General features: G+C 39.7%; 1 protein-coding gene across 2 annotated transcripts in view; it reads right to left on the bottom strand.

Annotated features, from left to right (window-relative positions):
• Nucleotides 1-16227: 16227 nt before the first annotated feature.
• Nucleotides 16228-19498, bottom strand: part of LOC134534161 (facilitated trehalose transporter Tret1-like) — a 42809-nt gene continuing 39538 nt past the window's right edge. For both annotated transcript variants that reach the window (XM_063372299.1, XM_063372298.1), the window contains exon 7: nt 16228-19211. In XM_063372299.1, the coding sequence (XP_063228369.1) occupies nt 18639-19211 (573 nt within the window). In that variant the 3' untranslated portion in view covers nt 16228-18638. The remainder of the gene's footprint in view (nt 19212-19498) is intronic.

Below are 19498 nucleotides of genomic sequence, written 5' to 3'. Positions count from 1 at the left end.
GATTACTAAGAATCTCTCCGAAAACAAATCTTTCCGTTTCTTTTGACGTGATAACGTCTTATAAATCGATGAGCGCCGGCTGAACGCACGAAAAATTGTCACGTTCCGCCCTTAGCCGAGCGTGCAAGAACCGGCCAAACACCGTGCGAGAAAATCTTCTACAATATCAAACAGGTTAAGGCGGGCTTTTTAACTAATTGTTCGTGATTATATTTAAACAAATTATATAAATTAAATTTGCAAAAAACTGTAAATAATGTTTGAAAATTAAAAAGTATGCAATTTTTCATCAATGTTTTCTTATGACGTTATCGCGTAAAATTATCATCCGTAAACCGATTTTACAGACAAACCTTCCCCCCCCCCCCCCTTTTATATTACCTTACGCATAAAGACGGTGTGGGATATGATGCGTGAGTCAATGTCGCCTTTAGCTCAACCACACCTCAGACAAATTGCGGGCCAAAATTGTTCCAACTGTCAGCTTGCGCGTGAGAAACGCGCGGTGGGGAGGCGGGGTAAAAGGAAATTAAGCGAAGAAAGTACATATCATTGTGGTGCGGCCAAGGAGATTTCTTCGTAATATGTGTACCGTGTAGTGCTTAACGAGCGTTACGCAGATACACGCACCAGCGTCATTGCGATTATCGATGTTCTTAGAACAGTAGCCATTCTTTGAATGATTCTTGTATATCAAACACGCGCCGTTCAAAGTTTGAACTGTTTGAGTAGTATAACATAGCCGGTCCAAAATCTGGGTTCTGGGTGTGGATTGAAGATTGTCGGTCCGCCATAGAGGATTGTGACGTCACGGCGGCAAAAATTCCTCAAAATTCCTAAAAATGACTCAAAATGACTCAAAATTTCCCGTTTTAAGAAAAAAATTCCCGTTTTCGAGGGAAAAATTCCCGTTTCGAGGGAAAATTTCCCGATTTAGTCCTTAAAAATCCCAACGGCTAGAAATGTCCTGATAGAGGCTTAAGCATCCTTAACTCAAGCCTCAGTTAAGCCTCTATCAGGATGTGACCTTGACCTTTGACCTTGACCCCGACGGCCATCTTGGATCCACCATCTTGGATCCACCATCTTGGATGACGTCATTTCGTTTTCTCGAACATTCCGGCATTGTGTTATCGGCCATTTTGAATTATGACGTCATCGTTGCAATTTACGTTACGGCCGCCATCTTTAAATTTATTATCCGATTTTAATGAAAAAAAATTGTAAAATTATAAAAAAATCAAATAAAATTTTTTTTAATAACATATTTAAAAAACAAACATTTACAACACGGAGCTCGGAGTCCTCGGTTCGAACCCGACGAGTGCAAAAAAAAATAAAAATGGCGACCGATCCTTCCCTCGTGGTGGGTGCTGGCAGACTGACTCCCGCCACTTTTTATCATCATCTAGTATGACGTCATGGCCGCCATCTTGTCTTCGATGCTGGAAGCCATCATCATTGTATCGTCGGCTAGAGTGCGCCGATGACATGTTAGTTTAATTCGTATCCGCTAGAGTGCAGTAATCATTTATTACTGTGACACCCGCCATCTTGTCATTTGGTCGCCATCTTGAAAATCCGTAATTATTTAGCTAGAAATTCGGGAAAAGTTCCAAAATTCATTAAATAAATCACTCATTAATTTACATATTGATTCGATCGATTCCCGTCCTCGGTTCTATACCCGATCGATGCAATAATGTTTAATCTTATTTAAAAAATAATAATTTCAATATACCATGTTCAACATTCGTAAAGAGTCTCTAAATCCTCTACGACCACCATCCTATCAGACATCAAGACCACCATATTGGAAATGTGTAATTTTAATGCTAGAGATCCGGGAAAAAAGTTCAGAAATCATTAAATAAATTTCCGATCAATATACTGATTAATTAGATCGACTAAGGTCCTTGGTACGATCTAGGATGATGCAAAAAAATTAAATATAACATCAATTTAACATAATAGTAACAGGTTCGAGGAATTAAACACCGCAAGTTCTTTTACAAACATAATATTTATTACATAAATTCTATTCTACTACAGGATCACTTACGAAAGCCAGCAATCTTATAATCATTTAGTTCCACAGCGGTGTGAAATGACTAATTCTTAGCTACAATCGGTTTATACTAGACAGAGTCCAGCCAGAACCTTTACAGACATAGTCCACCTCTTCTTGACAGAGTTTCTGGATACCGTTTTTAACAGTTTGCTTCACATCGTTAGAACTGTAAATTACTGCAGCCGATGTCTTGAATGCACACTTCTCCACTTTGTCATCGAACGGATATGGCTTTCCATATATACAGTCCAACCACAAGTTATATTTCAAAGGTCCGTTTGTTGCTACATCATCAGTAAGCTGATTGATTATCTTCTGTCTGATATCGTCAAGAAAATTACAAATGTCCTTCGACTCACCGAACGTATTTAGATAATAGTAGTCTTTCAACGTTCCACGAAATGCAGACTGCGCCAAGTAGAAGCCATTATCGTTCACTTGTAATGCTCCGAACACAGTCTTAGGTTTAGTTCCATGTTCAGACGTCATAACAATCGGTTGCCGGGCATCTGTTTTTTTGGTTGTACGCTTTCGTGTCTCCAATCTAAAGCGAGGAGTCTAAATGTCGGCAGGTAGTTCAGCAGTAGGAGCACAGACTCCACCTTTACATTTTTTCGCATGATGTCGCAAACTGTCAATTCGAGTAAACCATTTAAGGCACTCATCACATCGAAACTTCATGCGAGAAGGATTCTTCGTGCATTTGCTCCGCTCATGTCTTCATGCGTCATGGGAAAATGCGAACGACGTATCACAGTAGCTGCAAGGATACCGTGGTGATGAAGACGATCCTTGCATACCCGATCCAGATACAGGAGTTGCAACAGTAGTACCATTTCCAGGCATTCTCTTATGCACATCGATGCATCGTTGTTGCGCCGAAACCTTTACTTTCTGCCGCACAGCAGGACCTTTGCATGCCTTCATGTGCGTTTTCATATTATCTTTTCTGGCAAACTGCTTATGACATTTCTCACAAACAAACATTTTACGATATAGGTTCTTGGCACATTCGCTCCTCTCGTGCCGCCGAGCATTGCTGTTGTTTGAGAAAATCTTGTCGCAGTAACAGCACCGATGTTCGCTAGTTGTCAAATCAGCATCCATTGAAGTCTCCATCGAGGTCGTATCGTCGATCGTCGTGGTTTCCTGCACATCCAGCTCAGTAGTCATTAAGCTATGTTCTGCTGGTGGTATCACATCTGTTGAAATCTCCTCCAATGTTGACGTCGTCGTCGTTGCCAACGGGATCTGCTCCACCATTGTCGTCGCTGACGTCAAGGTTCCCGTAGACGATGGTACAACGTCCATCGAGTTCAGCGTTAAAGTCGGTAAAGATGCCATCGAGTTCTCAAGAACAGGTAATTACGCGACTTATGCACCAGATGAAATAATCTAGGTGATCCTTACACCGTCGACGACAGTAACAAACTGAGCGACATGCTGTCTAGGACTCGCTTATATACATGCACCGGATGGAATAATACGCAAGTCAAATCAAGAACCATTTACTATAATACTAGAGTCAAAACAACATTAAAAATAGAAGGACCATCAACGAAAAGGCAGCACATTTGGAAGCACCGACAACGAAAAGGCAGCACATTTGGAAGCACCGACAACGAAAAGGCAGCACATTTGGAAGCACCGACAACGAAAAGGCAGCACATTTGGAAGCACCGACAACGAAAAGGCAGCACATTTGGAAGCACCGACAACGAAAAGGCAGCACATTTGGAAGCACCGACAACGAAAAGGCAGCACATTTGGAAGCACCGACAACGAAAAGGCAGCACATTTGGAAGCACCGACAACGAAAAGGCAGCACATTTGGAAGCACCGACAACGAAAAGGCAGCACATTTGGAAGCACCGACAACGAAAGGCAGCACATTTGGAAGCACCGACAACGAAAAGGCAGCACATTTGGAAGCACCGACAACGAAAAGGCAGCACATTTGGAAGCACCGACAACGAAAAGGCAGCACATTTGGAAGCACCGACAACGAAAAGGCATAAACAGATTCTGCTAGCTTGTAAACTTATCATTGTTGAGCAAAGATAGAGTTCTAGTACAAGCCAGAATTTTATGTATTTTTTGTTTTTATTTTAAATTTTTTTATTAATTTATTTTTATTTTTAAATATTTTTTTCTGTAATTTTATGATATCAAAGAAACCATGTGTCGTTTTTCTCCGTGTGCTCCTGATTATTCTTGCCAATATTATGATGGTTAATCCGTGTGCTTGCGATCATTCCTGCGGTTTCGGTCAAAGGTCAAAGTCACAGCCATCCAAGATGGCAGCCGTGACGTCGCAATCCAAGATGGCGGACCGTGAGAAATCTGAGAAGCACTAGCAGGAAGGATGAACTTCCTTCTCCTTGAAGACTATCGATGCCATTCTTCTTATGCGATCGATAGTGAACAACCAGCATCCCGCATAAAATAAATATTATTTTACCTGCAAGCAAAACGTGACGTCATCTGATGTTGAAAAGCGGAACTGCTTGCAGCAAGTACCTTTGCATGAAATAAATTAACTCTCACCACTGAATAGTGCTATTGTAGTCAGTTAGAGACATAAAGTTTCGTAGCCATGCGGCTAATTAGTCATGCATTCTCGTAACCATGCGTTCTGGAAGCTTCGTAGTCCTATAGCCTCGCGATGACGTAACCTTGAAGACTTGCAATCGCATAGTCTCGTAACCTCATGGCTCGTAGTCTCGTAGTCATAATGTATTGGAGCCTCGTAGACTTGAAGCTACGTAAGCAAGTAGTTTTGTAATCTTATAACATAATGCTGATGGTGTAGATGTAGCAAAAGAGAAAATTCCATCGAAGACAGATGCGATAACTGGAGTCATGTAGACGAGTACCTTCGTAGTCAAGTACTCTTGCAGACTTGTAGTCCTGTATCCTCGCAGTCATGTAAACCTGTGTACTAGAAACTTCGTAGCTCTGTAGCCTCGCAAGCCATGTATAACTCGTAACCAGCTAGATCATTTTAGACTCGTAGCCATGTGGTCTCATAGTCTCTTAGCCTCGAAGAATTCTAGCCTAATATATTTGGAGCCAAAAGACTTTTGGGACCAAAAGACTGTAGTTGTCAATGACTGATGGAGCAAATGAATATTGGAGTCAATGAATATTGGAGCCATTGAATATTGGAGCCAATGAATATTGGAGCCAATGAATATTGGAACCAATGAATATTGCAGTCAATGATTATTGGAGCCAATGAATATTGTAGCCAATGACTATTGAAGCCAAAGACTATCGGAGCCAAAAGACTGTTGGTGCCAAAAGGCTGGTGGAACCTTTTGGAGCTATTCGAGCCAATTGATATTGGAGCTCATGGATATTTGGAGCCAATGAATATTGGAGCCAATGAATATTGGAGCCAATGAATATTGGAGCCAATGAATATTGGAGCCAATGAATATTGGAGCCAATGAATATTGGAGCCAATGAATATTGGAGTCAATGATAAATTAATGTGCTTCCTTTTCGTCGATGGTGCTGCCTTTTCGTTGTCGGTGCTTCCAAATGTGCTTCCTTTTCGTTGTCGGTGCTGCCTTTTCTTTGTCGGTGCTCTAAATATGCTTCCTTTTCGTTGGCGGTGCGGCCTTTTCGTTGATGGTGCTTCCTTTTCGTTGTCGGTGCTTCCAAATGTAATGCCTTTTCGTTGGCGGTGCTGCCTTTTCGTTGTCGGTGCTTCCAAATGTGCTGTCTTTTCTTTGCCGGTGCTGCCTTTTCGTTGTCGGTGCTTCCAAATGTGCTACCTTTTCGTTGGCGGTGCTGCCTTTTCTTTGTCGGTGCTTCCAAATGTGCTTCCTTTTCGTTGGCGGTGCTGCCTTTTCTTTGTGGGTGCTTCCAAATGTGCTTCCTTTTCGTCGATGGTGCTGCCTTTTCTTTGTCGGTGCTTCCAAATGTGCTTCCTTTTCGTTGTCAACGAAAAGGAAGCACATTTGGAAGCACCGACAAAGAAAAGGCAGCACCGACAACGAAAAAGAAGCACATTTGGAAGCACCGACAAAGAAAAGGCAGCACCGCCAACGAAAAGGAAGCACATTTGGAAGCACCGACAAAGAAAAGGCAGCACCGCCAACGAAAAGGTAGCACATTTGGAAGCACCGACAACGAAAAGGCAGCACCGGCAAAGAAAAGACAGCACATTTGGAAGCACCGACAACGAAAAGGCAGCACCGACAACGAAAAAGAAGCACATTTGGAAGCACCGACAAAGAAAAGGCAGCACCACCAACGAAAAGGAAGCACATTTGGAAGCACCGACAAAGAAAAGGCAGCACCGCCAACGAAAAGGTAGCACATTTGGAAGCACCGACAACGAAAAGGCAGCACCGGCAAAGAAAAGACAGCACATTTGGAAGCACCGACAACGAAAAGGCAGCACCGCCAACGAAAAGGCAGCACATTTGGAAGCACCGACAACGAAAAGGAAGCACCATCAACGAAAAGGCCGCACCGCCAACGAAAAGGAAGCACATTTGGAAGCACCGACAAAGAAAAGGCAGCACTGACAACGAAAAGGAAGCACATTTGGAAGCACCGACAACGAAAAGGCAGCACCATCGACGAAAAGGAAGCACATTAATTTATCATTGACTCCAATATTCATTGGCTCCAATATTCATTGGCTCCAATATTCATTGACTCCAAATATCCATGAGCTCCAATATCAATTGGCTCGAATAGCTCCAAAAGGTTCCACCAGCCTTTTGGCACCAACAGTCTTTTGGCTCCGATAGTCATTGGCTCCAATAGTCATTGGCTACAATATTCATTGGCTCCAATAATCATTGACTGCAATATTCATTGGTTCCAATATTCATTGGCTCCAATATTCATTGGCTCCAATATTCAATGGCTCCAATATTCATTGACTCCAATATTCATTTGCTCCATCAGTCATTGACAACTACAGTCTTTTGGTCCCAAAAGTCTTTTGGCTCCAAATATATTAGGCTAGAATTCTTCGAGGCTAAGAGACTATGAGACCACATGGCTACGAGTCTAAAATGATCTAGCTGGTTACGAGTTATACATGGCTTGCGAGGCTACAGAGCTACGAAGTTTCTAGTACACAGGTTTACATGTCTGCGAGGATACAGGACTACAAGTCTGCAAGAGTACTTGACTACGAAGGTACTCGTCTACATGACTCCAGTTATCGCATCTGTCTTCGATGGAATTTTCTCTTTTGCTACATCTACACCATCAGCATTATGTTATAAGATTACAAAACTACTTGCTTACGTAGCTTCAAGTCTACGAGGCTCCAATACATCATGACTACGAGACTACGAGCCATGAGGTTACGAGACTATGCGATTGCAAGTCTTCAAGGTTACGTCATCGCGAGGCTATAGGACTACGAAGCTTCCAGAACGCATGGTTACGAGAATGCATGACTAATTAGCCGCATGGCTACGAAACTTTATGTCTCTAACTGACTACAATAGCACTATTCAGTGGTGAGAGTTAATTTATTTCATGCAAAGGTACTTGCTGCAAGCAGTTCCACTTTTCAACATCAGATGACGTCACGTTTTGCTTGCAGGTAAAATAATATTTATTTTATGCGGGATGCTGGTTGTTCACTATCGATCGCATAAGAAGAATGGCATCGATAGTCTTCAAGGAGAAGGAAGTTCATCCTTCCTGCTAGTGCTTCTCAGATTTCTCACGGTCCGCCATCTTGGATTGCGACGTCACGGCTGCCATCTTGGATGGCTGTGACTTTGACCTTTGACCGAAACCGCAGGAATGATCGCAAGCACACGGATTAACCATCATAATATTGGCAAGAATAATCAGGAGCACACGGAGAAAAACGACACATGGTTTCTTTGATATCATAAAATTACAGAAAAAAATATTTAAAAATAAAAATAAATTAATAAAAAAATTTAAAATAAAAACAAAAAATACATAAAATTCTGGCTTGTACTAGAACTCTATCTTTGCTCAACAATGATAAGTTAACAAGCTAGCAGAATCTGTTTATGCCTTTTCGTTGTCGGTGCTTCCAAATGTGCTGCCTTTTCGTTGTCGGTGCTTCCAAATGTGCTGCCTTTTCGTTGTCGGTGCTTCCAAATGTGCTGCCTTTTCGTTGTCGGTGCTTCCAAATGTGCTGCCTTTCGTTGTCGGTGCTTCCAAATGTGCTGCCTTTTCGTTGTCGGTGCTTCCAAATGTGCTGCCTTTTCGTTGTCGGTGCTTCCAAATGTGCTGCCTTTTCGTTGTCGGTGCTTCCAAATGTGCTGCCTTTTCGTTGTCGGTGCTTCCAAATGTGCTGCCTTTTCGTTGTCGGTGCTTCCAAATGTGCTGCCTTTTCGTTGATGGTCCTTCTATTTTTAATGTTGTTTTGACTCTAGTATTATAGTAAATGGTTCTTGATTTGACTTGCGTATTATTCCATCCGGTGCATGTATATAAGCGAGTCCTAGACAGCATGTCGCTCAGTTTGTTACTGTCGTCGACGGTGTAAGGATCACCTAGATTATTTCATCTGGTGCATAAGTCGCGTAATTACCTGTTCTTGAGAACTCGATGGCATCTTTACCGACTTTAACGCTGAACTCGATGGACGTTGTACCATCGTCTACGGGAACCTTGACGTCAGCGACGACAATGGTGGAGCAGATCCCGTTGGCAACGACGACGACGTCAACATTGGAGGAGATTTCAACAGATGTGATACCACCAGCAGAACATAGCTTAATGACTACTGAGCTGGATGTGCAGGAAACCACGACGATCGACGATACGACCTCGATGGAGACTTCAATGGATGCTGATTTGACAACTAGCGAACATCGGTGCTGTTACTGCGACAAGATTTTCTCAAACAACAGCAATGCTCGGCGGCACGAGAGGAGCGAATGTGCCAAGAACCTATATCGTAAAATGTTTGTTTGTGAGAAATGTCATAAGCAGTTTGCCAGAAAAGATAATATGAAAACGCACATGAAGGCATGCAAAGGTCCTGCTGTGCGGCAGAAAGTAAAGGTTTCGGCGCAACAACGATGCATCGATGTGCATAAGAGAATGCCTGGAAATGGTACTACTGTTGCAACTCCTGTATCTGGATCGGGTATGCAAGGATCGTCTTCATCACCACGGTATCCTTGCAGCTACTGTGATACGTCGTTCGCATTTTCCCATGACGCAAGAAGACATGAGCGGAGCAAATGCACGAAGAATCCTTCTCGCATGAAGTTTCGATGTGATGAGTGCCTTAAATGGTTTACTCGAATTGACAGTTTGCGACATCATGCGAAAAAATGTAAAGGTGGAGTCTGTGCTCCTACTGCTGAACTACCTGCCGACATTTAGACTCCTCGCTTTAGATTGGAGACACGAAAGCGTACAACCAAAAAAACAGATGCCCGGCAACCGATTGTTATGACGTCTGAACATGGAACTAAACCTAAGACTGTGTTCGGAGCATTACAAGTGAACGATAATGGCTTCTACTTGGCGCAGTCTGCATTTCGTGGAACGTTGAAAGACTACTATTATCTAAATACGTTCGGTGAGTCGAAGGACATTTGTAATTTTCTTGACGATATCAGACAGAAGATAATCAATCAGCTTACTGATGATGTAGCAACAAACGGACCTTTGAAATATAACTTGTGGTTGGACTGTATATATGGAAAGCCATATCCGTTCGATGACAAAGTGGAGAAGTGTGCATTCAAGACATCGGCTGCAGTAATTTACAGTTCTAACGATGTGAAGCAAACTGTTAAAAACGGTATCCAGAAACTCTGTCAAGAAGAGGTGGACTATGTCTGTAAAGGTTCTGGCTGGACTCTGTCTAGTATAAACCGATTGTAGCTAAGAATTAGTCATTTCACACCGCTGTGGAACTAAATGATTATAAGATTGCTGGCTTTCGTAAGTGATCCTGTAGTAGAATAGAATTTATGTAATAAATATTATGTTTGTAAAAGAACTTGCGGTGTTTAATTCCTCGAACCTGTTACTATTATGTTAAATTGATGTTATATTTAATTTTTTTGCATCATCCTAGATCGTACCAAGGACCTTAGTCGATCTAATTAATCAGTATATTGATCGGAAATTTATTTAATGATTTCTGAACTTTTTTCCCGGATCTCTAGCATTAAAATTACACATTTCCAATATGGTGGTCTTGATGTCTGATAGGATGGTGGTCGTAGAGGATTTAGAGACTCTTTACGAATGTTGAACATGGTATATTGAAATTATTATTTTTTAAATAAGATTAAACATTATTGCATCGATCGGGTATAGAACCGAGGACGGGAATCGATCGAATCAATATGTAAATTAATGAGTGATTTATTTAATGAATTTTGGAACTTTTCCCGAATTTCTAGCTAAATAATTACGGATTTTCAAGATGGCGACCAAATGACAAGATGGCGGGTGTCACAGTAATAAATGATTACTGCACTCTAGCGGATACGAATTAAACTAACATGTCATCGGCGCACTCTAGCCGACGATACAATGATGATGGCTTCCAGCATCGAAGACAAGATGGCGGCCATGACGTCATACTAGATGATGATAAAAAGTGGCGGGAGTCAGTCTGCCAGCACCCACCACGAGGGAAGGATCGGTCGCCATTTTTATTTTTTTTGCACTCGTCGGGTTCGAACCGAGGACTCCGAGCTCCGTGTTGTAAATGTTTGTTTTTTAAATATGTTATTAAAAAAAATTTTATTTGATTTTTTATAATTTTACAATTTTTTTCATTAAAATCGGATAATAAATTTAAAGATGGCGGCCGTAACGGAAATTGCAACGATGACGTCATAATTCAAAATGGCCGATAACACAATGCCGGAATGTTCGAGAAAACGAAATGACGTCATCCAAGATGGTGGATCCAAGATGGCCGTCGGGGTCAAGGTCAAAGGTCAAGGTCACATCCTGATAGAGGCTTAACTGAGGCTTGAGTTAAGGATGCTTAAGTCTCTATCAGGACATTTCTAGCCGTTGGGATTTTTAAGGACTAAATCGGGAAATTTTCCCTCGAAACAGGAATTTTTCCCTCGAAAACGGGAAATTTTTTTCTTAAAACGGGAAATTTTGAGTCATTTTGAGTCATTTTTGAGGAATTTTGAGGAATTTTTGCCGCCGTGACGTCACAATCCAAGATGGCGGACCAACAATCTTCAATCCACACCAAGAACCCAGATCTCGGACCGGCTATGTTATACTACTTGTTTGTCATAGAGATAAACCCAAGGAACTAAAAAAAAATAAAATATATATGAATGCACAAAACACATAAGAAACAAGCCAACATCAGCCGAATTCAAATGCTAATTAATTGCAAAGCTAGCTCAAAGAATTCAGAGGAAGACATTGTCAGTCAAAGCAAAATCCCATCTCAGGTGAACACAGAGCAGACAACGATGAGAATAGTTAATCAAAACCAGTAAATGCAGAACAAAAAAGCAGCTTTGTACAGCACAGCGAAAGACAGAGGAGCCCAATGATGATACTAAACAGATAATCAACGTCGCTCATACCGAACCCAGAGATGAAATCTAACTGGTTTTCTGAAAATACAGACGAACGCATTAGCCTTCTCAAGACAAAACAGTTGGTGACGTATCGGGTGCTGAGATATGCTTGCACAAACAATAAAAACTGAATATTCTATTTTCCTGTTGGGTGTTCTTCCTTAATGAGTGGGGTGGCATTGTCCGATTGTATTTTATGACTGCTGTCCAACACTGGTTAAAAAAAAAAAAAAATGTAACAAAAATATTAATCTAAATTTGGATAAATTTTTAGATTTGTACATTTACATGAAAACAACTTCATAACAACAACAAAATAATGTTCGCAGTAATACTTGGTTCCAAATCCTACCCGGGCATTAATGCTTTGTGTTGTCCCAGTGCCTCCAATGTTTAAAGTTATTTGTAAACCGTTCCTGAATATATTATCAGTATGAACTGCGCACATGATACAACAAAATAAAGTCAAATGGTTTTTTAAAAAATATGCTTGAACGAAACCAATTAAAGTATACAGTTATATGCCAATTTTTGTAAGGAATGCTCGGCGTTATCTTAAAAAAAAAAGTACTTAACACATGCCATGTGTTGTACAAATTCACATCTTTCTTCTAGTATTAAGAACTATTTCTTGGTAACTGGTTTTCAAAGGAATTTTTCCTTAAAAGTACGAATATATATTTTTTTTATCTGTGCAGGCATGTTGGGCAGGTAAATATTTTTGAGTTGGTGTGTAACCGGGCCGTGTCGAGTCGGCAGTATTTGGTTCTGCGGGGTCCCGCCGACTGTCGGACTGGCGGTCCGATCCGATCAGACATGGCTCCAGGCTCGCAAGACATTTGCCCGCCACTATACAACATACAACTAGTGATGGGTCGTTCGTTAACGATTCGTTCAAAAAGAACGAATCTTTGAGAGAACGAAATCTTGCGATTCGTTCGCGATGTAAAGAACCGGCTCTTTGAGAGCCGGTACCTTGAAAGATTCGGAAGAACGAAAACGCGGAGAGAACGAGAGAACGAGATGAGAGAACCGGCCACGCGCCCGGTCTGATTCGTTCGTGAAATGATTCATGACGTCAGGAGTCTGAAGAATTAGTAATCACAGCGTGTGCATGTTCACAAGAGCAAACGATAACTGATCAAATAAAATAGGGTAACATGAAAATTATCTATACCTGAAAATGTCAACTGTTAAGTAGTGGTTTAAAATTGCTTTTTCACATTCACATACACAAATTTGGAAATAAAAAACTAAAAAAAAAAAAAAAACGTATGAATTAAAAAATAACAGGGAAAGTAACTACAAATGTTCACATTTACCATTTTTGGGTTAATTAATGTACTTCATTTGTTTCTCTTCATACTGAATCGCAGTAGTAGTATTAAATTTTTGTCTTTTTTCTCTAAATGTGTTGGTCTACATGTAAACACTTTACTGTCACTAGAGTGTAAATAGCCTATATATTAATATTTGTAACTTAAAAAGTAATAAAATATAAATAATCTTGTTTCATACACGCAACTGTGATTCACTGGTTACGGAAAGCAATGTTCAAATTCAAATACAAAAACACGTACGTAATACTCTAAAGGATGAACGAGTTACGACACCTGATAAAAGAGCCAGATCCCATACACAGAAAAGAACGAATTGACCGAGATGAACGAATCGTTCTGAACGAATCATTTCACGGCACTGATCCAAAAGAACCGATTCGGTCAAAAGATCCGTTCTGCCCATCACTACATACAACAACATCCCCCCCCCCCCCCCCCCCCCCCCCCCCCCCGCGGAGGACACCTTCGGCGCGCGACAGGACGGACAGAGCTTTGTTTAACGGGTCGCGTTTTCCGGTTATCTGTCTGGTGGGTCTATGTCCGGTGGAAAATTTTGGAGGGTGGACCATTTGCTAGGTTAGCACTGGGAGATAACTGTTCGAGGGGGCGGTAAGATAAAAACTACTGTGACGCGAACTGTTTTTCCCGCGCCTGTACACAGTTCACTCGAACTATCTTATCGCGGCATCGATAAAAAAATGCGTGCGCGCGCATTTCGCTAGTTCGGTCAAACTTCGGGGCCGGTCAAACTCGTGAAATTTTTAATTTTCATTTTCATTTTTCTAGTATTTTTGTTGTCTATTTTTATGTAAAACATTTGTGGATATTGGTGGGAAAAAAGGAGAATTTAATTGTTACTAGTATATAATTTAGAGTGCTGGCCAATACCATTCGATTTCAATTGAGTAATCATGATCCCTTATACAACCGTAATTTCACCGGAATTTCATTGTTTGAATTTATTAAATTAACCCGAGTGTAATTTATCAGATAAAGAATTCTTAACATAAATTAGAAAATATTCTCCGAAATCTAAGTTAATAGGTTGGCTTTAATTTTTTATTTATTACTATTATTTTTTAGGATCATACTTCTCAGATTTTCCTAGAAAGGCCCTCGAACTTCCACCCCTTTATCAAGTTTTTTCTCACTAAAATATTACATTCCCGCATATATGTATATGTAAGGTGGGGCTATTTGTGCCATGGGCCTTTTTTGGATCAAAATAAGAAGAAAAAAAAATCACCTCTTTTATTCAAAGCTAAGACTCAATTTACCGTATGAGAAAGCCAAAAGAGATAAAAATTTAACTTTTCTGTGGCTTTAAAACCAAATAAATAAAATATTTTAACTAAACACACTCTTTTAATATTTAACATTTATTTCAAAATAACTTTACCATCGACATTGCAAGCTCTTAAATAATTTTTTACTAGTCTATATTTCTATATAATTATTGTACAGCGGGACTGTAAGTTTGTTTGCAGGAACTTAACTAAAAAATTGCTAGACCTGTTTTACAAGTTATCTTTCACTGCTATGAAATTACATAATTCATGCTGAACGAACAACATAAGAATACATAAATTTGTTCGTTACCGAGGATAGATGTTACCTACCACACGTACTGCACGTGTTAATGAGACACTAAACTACAGTAAACTCGTGGAATATCATGTCAGTGTTAAGAAGACTGCAAGTATCCGCTCTACCACTCTGGTTCTGGGGTAGAGCGCCTGCCTTGTGACTTGTAGGACCCGGGTTCGCGCCCCGGCTCCTCCAAGGCGGATTGCCCAGACGAAATGGTGGCATTTTCTCTGGTAGGAATACAATCCCTTGTAACAAGTCAGGCTACCAAAGAAACGGTGGGTGGAACAGAAAAAAAACCTTCCAGGTGGCTTCCAAATGGGGAGCCCGTTTCTTTTCTTGGGCTCCCCATGCGGCGGCCATTCCGGGGGTTTCTCCGGGGGAACGGAGTTTTGCAGAAATATTTTTTGTAGTTTTGTAGCGGTTTAGTTTTTAGTAACTGTAAATAAAGCTCAAACAAACACTTAAATGTTTTGTTTTTGTACATAATATATTTTAATTAAGTGTGTATAAGTTAGTGAGTGGTTGTTTACTGATGGTTTGTGTTCTACCATTTATCGGTATATATTTTCTTGAAAAATTATTGACATTTAAATTTTGGTCAAACTATTGACTAATACCTTTGATATGTGGTATTTTAGAAGTTTTCGACGAAAAAAATATTTATAGGCATATGAATTTTATTCCTAAAAATATTATTTCTGTAAAACCGCTGTGTGTATATATACAGCAGTATAACATCCAGACAAATAAAAAATATTTATTTCAACATGAGCAAATTTAGTGTGTATCAGTTAGTGAGTGGTTGTATACCGATGTTGTGTGTTCAACCATTTATCGGTATGTGTGTGTATATATATATATATATATATATATATATATATATATATTATTTGTGGTTTTTAATTTCTTTTTTTTTAATGATAAAACTTTATTTCTTCTAATTTTGAAGCAAAACTTATGGGTTCGCGGCACCGACAGGCTAATGATATAATACCAAAATCATTTTCTTACGTACATTTGACGTAGAAATGATGTCATATTAAACATTTTAAATATAGTTTTAAGTTTTCACTTCTGTCGACAGTCCCATGGCTGCCGTTTTTAAGGTCAGCACCTTAACATTTTCCTCATTTTCTTGCTTGTAGCCCACCCCTCAAGCTAAATTACCCCCCCCCCCCCCTTCTTCAAAGACTGTGCAATATTGGCTGTAATTAGACAGACCTCCAATTAGTTCCACGTACATACAGTACACATATTCACGAGTTTCACATTCGTGGTCACAGACCATTAAAATAAATAAATAATGAACATAATTTTTCTAAGTTAAATAAGGTCTTGGATACGTATTTAAATAAAAATTTACCTATCAAAGATAAATATTAAACAATGGAGAAGTAATTTAAACCTTCAAGATCGAGACCTTACCTCATGCTTTATAAGTTTTGGAGATGTTTATTATTATGAAACCAAACTACCCTCTTTTTTTTCTCCTTGGTGGTTGAACTTCGAAAAAAAGTAAAACACTTTACTAAATCCTAATCCAAACAGCATTAACACAACCAGAAAATTAATTACAAACAAGAGGAGACTCCATTTAAGTAGAAGCTTCATTTAATTATTTTCAATATACTTAAATGTTCCCGCAACTGCTTCTTAAAAAATTTGTAAAAAAAAACAGTTTAAAAATCACATAATTTTATTTATTCAATTAAAAATGAATTACATAGTGATGCAATACAACGTTTTTAATTTAACATGACCAGAGAAAAATATTTGAAAAGCAGTAACAAATTGAAACCACAATGAAATAAATCGATGTTAAATTTTAAACATTCTGCCTACAAATTATTCCGTAAAAGTAAGCATTATTCACAATTAAAATAATGCTCCCCACATGTCACAGTGATAGTAATGACTGCTTGTATTCAGAAAAACGCACACTTGCGTTAAAAAATACAAATTTAATATTAAGATTTATAACTTAAACAACAAAGAAGGTTGCCTAGGTATTTGTAAATATCAGACATTTCTATTCTTTAAAAAAACTTTATATAATTATAAACTACTGTACTCTAGTCGTCACTATGTAGGTAAATCGACTGTTTCTCAAAGTTTTAGCTACTATATGAGAAACAGTGACTTTGCGTAGTATTGCCAAATTTACGGGGGCAAAAAATATGTTGATTGAGTATTATTTTTTAATCTCCTATATTAAATGTACTTTTTTTTTACAATTTTTTACACATATAGGTACGCTGTGATTTATTTTCATTGAAAGACACGTGAGTAGGATGGCATAAAATATATACTAATTAAAATTATTATGTACTGCTTTGGTAAAAACAAATTTGGGACCACGTGGAGATATGCATTTTCTTTGTCCAAGTAAAACAGTGCATACTGTGTTTGGTTGAGCTGGTCAGAGGATTAGTTATCATAAAAGAGCTTTTTTTCCTTGCATTTAAAGTTTTTTTTTTGTTTCATACAGGTTGCTAAACTCCTGTTTGAACTCCGGGGTTGAACTGTTCGAATCCTTGAACCTTAGAATTCTATCGAATCTCACGTATTTCAAAAAGAAAATTAAATTCGAGGAAAAAGTTTTAAAGAAAAATATTGGAGGAAATCCAGTGAATTTGAAAAATTCAATTCTGACTTCTGCTTGGTCGTTATATTACACCTTTAATATGAAATCATTTAGTAAATTTACGATGTTTATAGATTCTGGAAACATAGTTGTTGGAAAGAAAATTTAAAGGGTTGAAATTTCTAACACAATATTCAATACTTTTATTTCTTGTCTTCAGACTTAGATTCATATTTGAGGGGTATGTAGACTCGAGGTACTTTAGTAATTCAAATTCGAGATTCGGATTTGAGAAACTTGAGATTCGACTCGTCACTACAGTTTGAACCTATTATTTTAAGCGATAACTGCGCAACTTGTGTACACTACCACCGTTTCCCCAAAAACGGGCACTGTGTTGTGATAGAACCCGTACATACATGTAACCTTTAAAAATAAATTATTTAATTTTGTTAAAAAATATTTTTTTTCATAGATCATAACAATTTGAATAAAGTTAACAGTGCATGTATAAATGGGATCATATGTAATATTAAATAGGTATGAATGTTTTCAAAAACGTCATGCCTATTACATCCTTCACAATTGCTTCAAAGTAATTGATAATTTAGAAGTATCATAAATACATGATTTTACTTTCTTGTCAGGTACAAGTTTATCACATGGTGTTTTGCTGACGAACACCATAAATGCAAACAATATAAACTATTTTGCAGTGGCAGCACACAAGATCCTACACATGCAGTATTATTAAGACCGCTTACATTAACAATATTCAATAAAATCAAATCTACAAACCAAATAACTGTACAGTACTTTATACTACGTACTTAAATTTATTGTTTTGATTGTTTTTTTATGCAGAATCACGTGTACGGGGATAAATACTAACTAGTTCCAAATCACTGACTTAAGCGTTGTGACATCAATTATCAATTCATGTCATTCACAAAGGAAAGACAACTTTTTTTTTGTCGCTGACGAACAACACTGGTCAGTACTGCCAGATCACTCGCACTTTGGGCAGCGATGGAAATGCCCAGTTAACTTATCCGCAAGACGCATAAACATAGATAGTATTTTGGCAATATACAAATAACACGAAAACTCAAATGTAGAGACTTGAATTCGATAAAATGGAAAAAAGAACTTCATAAAAAATTAATTCCTTTCACATTCACAGAACGACATACATTCACACAAAAATTACAAATAATTAACTTAGAGAACAACATTCAAACATCACTTAGACATTTAACCTACTACTCAAAACTACCCGTAAGTACTAATAACAAATCACTTCGAACTGCCACTTCTTAAATGTACTAACGATGGCTAAGCAGTTGTTGAATGCTAAGTACACTTTAACTTAAAAAAAATATTAAGTTGCGTTTTCATGTGGGTTAAACGTATTCAACTAAATTCAGAGTCGAAAGACTTGGTGTGAAGTCAGTTCAGTCAAATGTCTATGAACACGACGGCAACGCGGCGAAGCGAAGAGACGCTCAGTACCTGTCGAGGTGCGGCATCTTGAGTTCTTCAGGGTCCCTCTTGCGCTTGTCGCCCCCCAGGTCCGCCTGAATCTCCTCCAGGGTCTTGCCCTTCGTCTCGGGCACCACGAAGTACACGAAGGCCGTGCCGACGGCCAGGACGGCGCCGAAGATCCAGAAGGTCCAGTCGGGCCCGATGGACGCCACCATGTCCACGAAGAACTTGGTGACGACGAAGGACAGCAGCCAGTTGACGAGGCAGGCGACGGAGCTGGCGGCGCCCTTGATGCCGGCCGGGAACAGCTCGCCCACCATCAGCCAGGGGATGGGGCCCACGCCGAACGAGAAGAGCACGATGTAGACGCACAGCGAGGCCAGCGGCAGCCAGCCGATGCCCGCCACGTCCTCCTTCACGTGGAAGTACACGCCGAGCGTGATGGCGCACGCAGACATCACGGCGTGCGAGGCCATGAGCAGCGGCCGGCGGCCGGCGCGGTCCACCACCTGCGTCGAGATGAACGTCGCGATCACCTGGATCACGCCGATCACGATGGACGCCTTGGACGGCGCCAGGGTGCTGCCGGCATCCTGCGGGAACAGCCAGACACCAGCCCCGTCAGACACCAGCCCCGTCAGACACCAAGTCTCGGATTCGCCAGAAATACGAAACTCGGACAAATAATTTAACGTAGAATTCTTAAAAATAATGCAGAGAGTGATAAATGTATGCAAATTGTGTTTTCAACTACATTTATTTAACGTGAATCACGCGTAGTTTCCGCACCCGCCGCTAGATTTCGTTGCTGGAGCAGCCACGTCTACCATCGCATCATTTTACACTATATAATGAAACGGGAAATGAAATGAAATGGGAA

Source organism: Bacillus rossius, chromosome 7 (assembly GCF_032445375.1).
Source record: "Bacillus rossius redtenbacheri isolate Brsri chromosome 7, Brsri_v3, whole genome shotgun sequence".
NCBI lineage: Eukaryota > Metazoa > Arthropoda > Insecta > Phasmatodea > Bacillidae > Bacillus > Bacillus rossius.
This window is presented reverse-complemented; position numbering and strand designations above follow the sequence as displayed.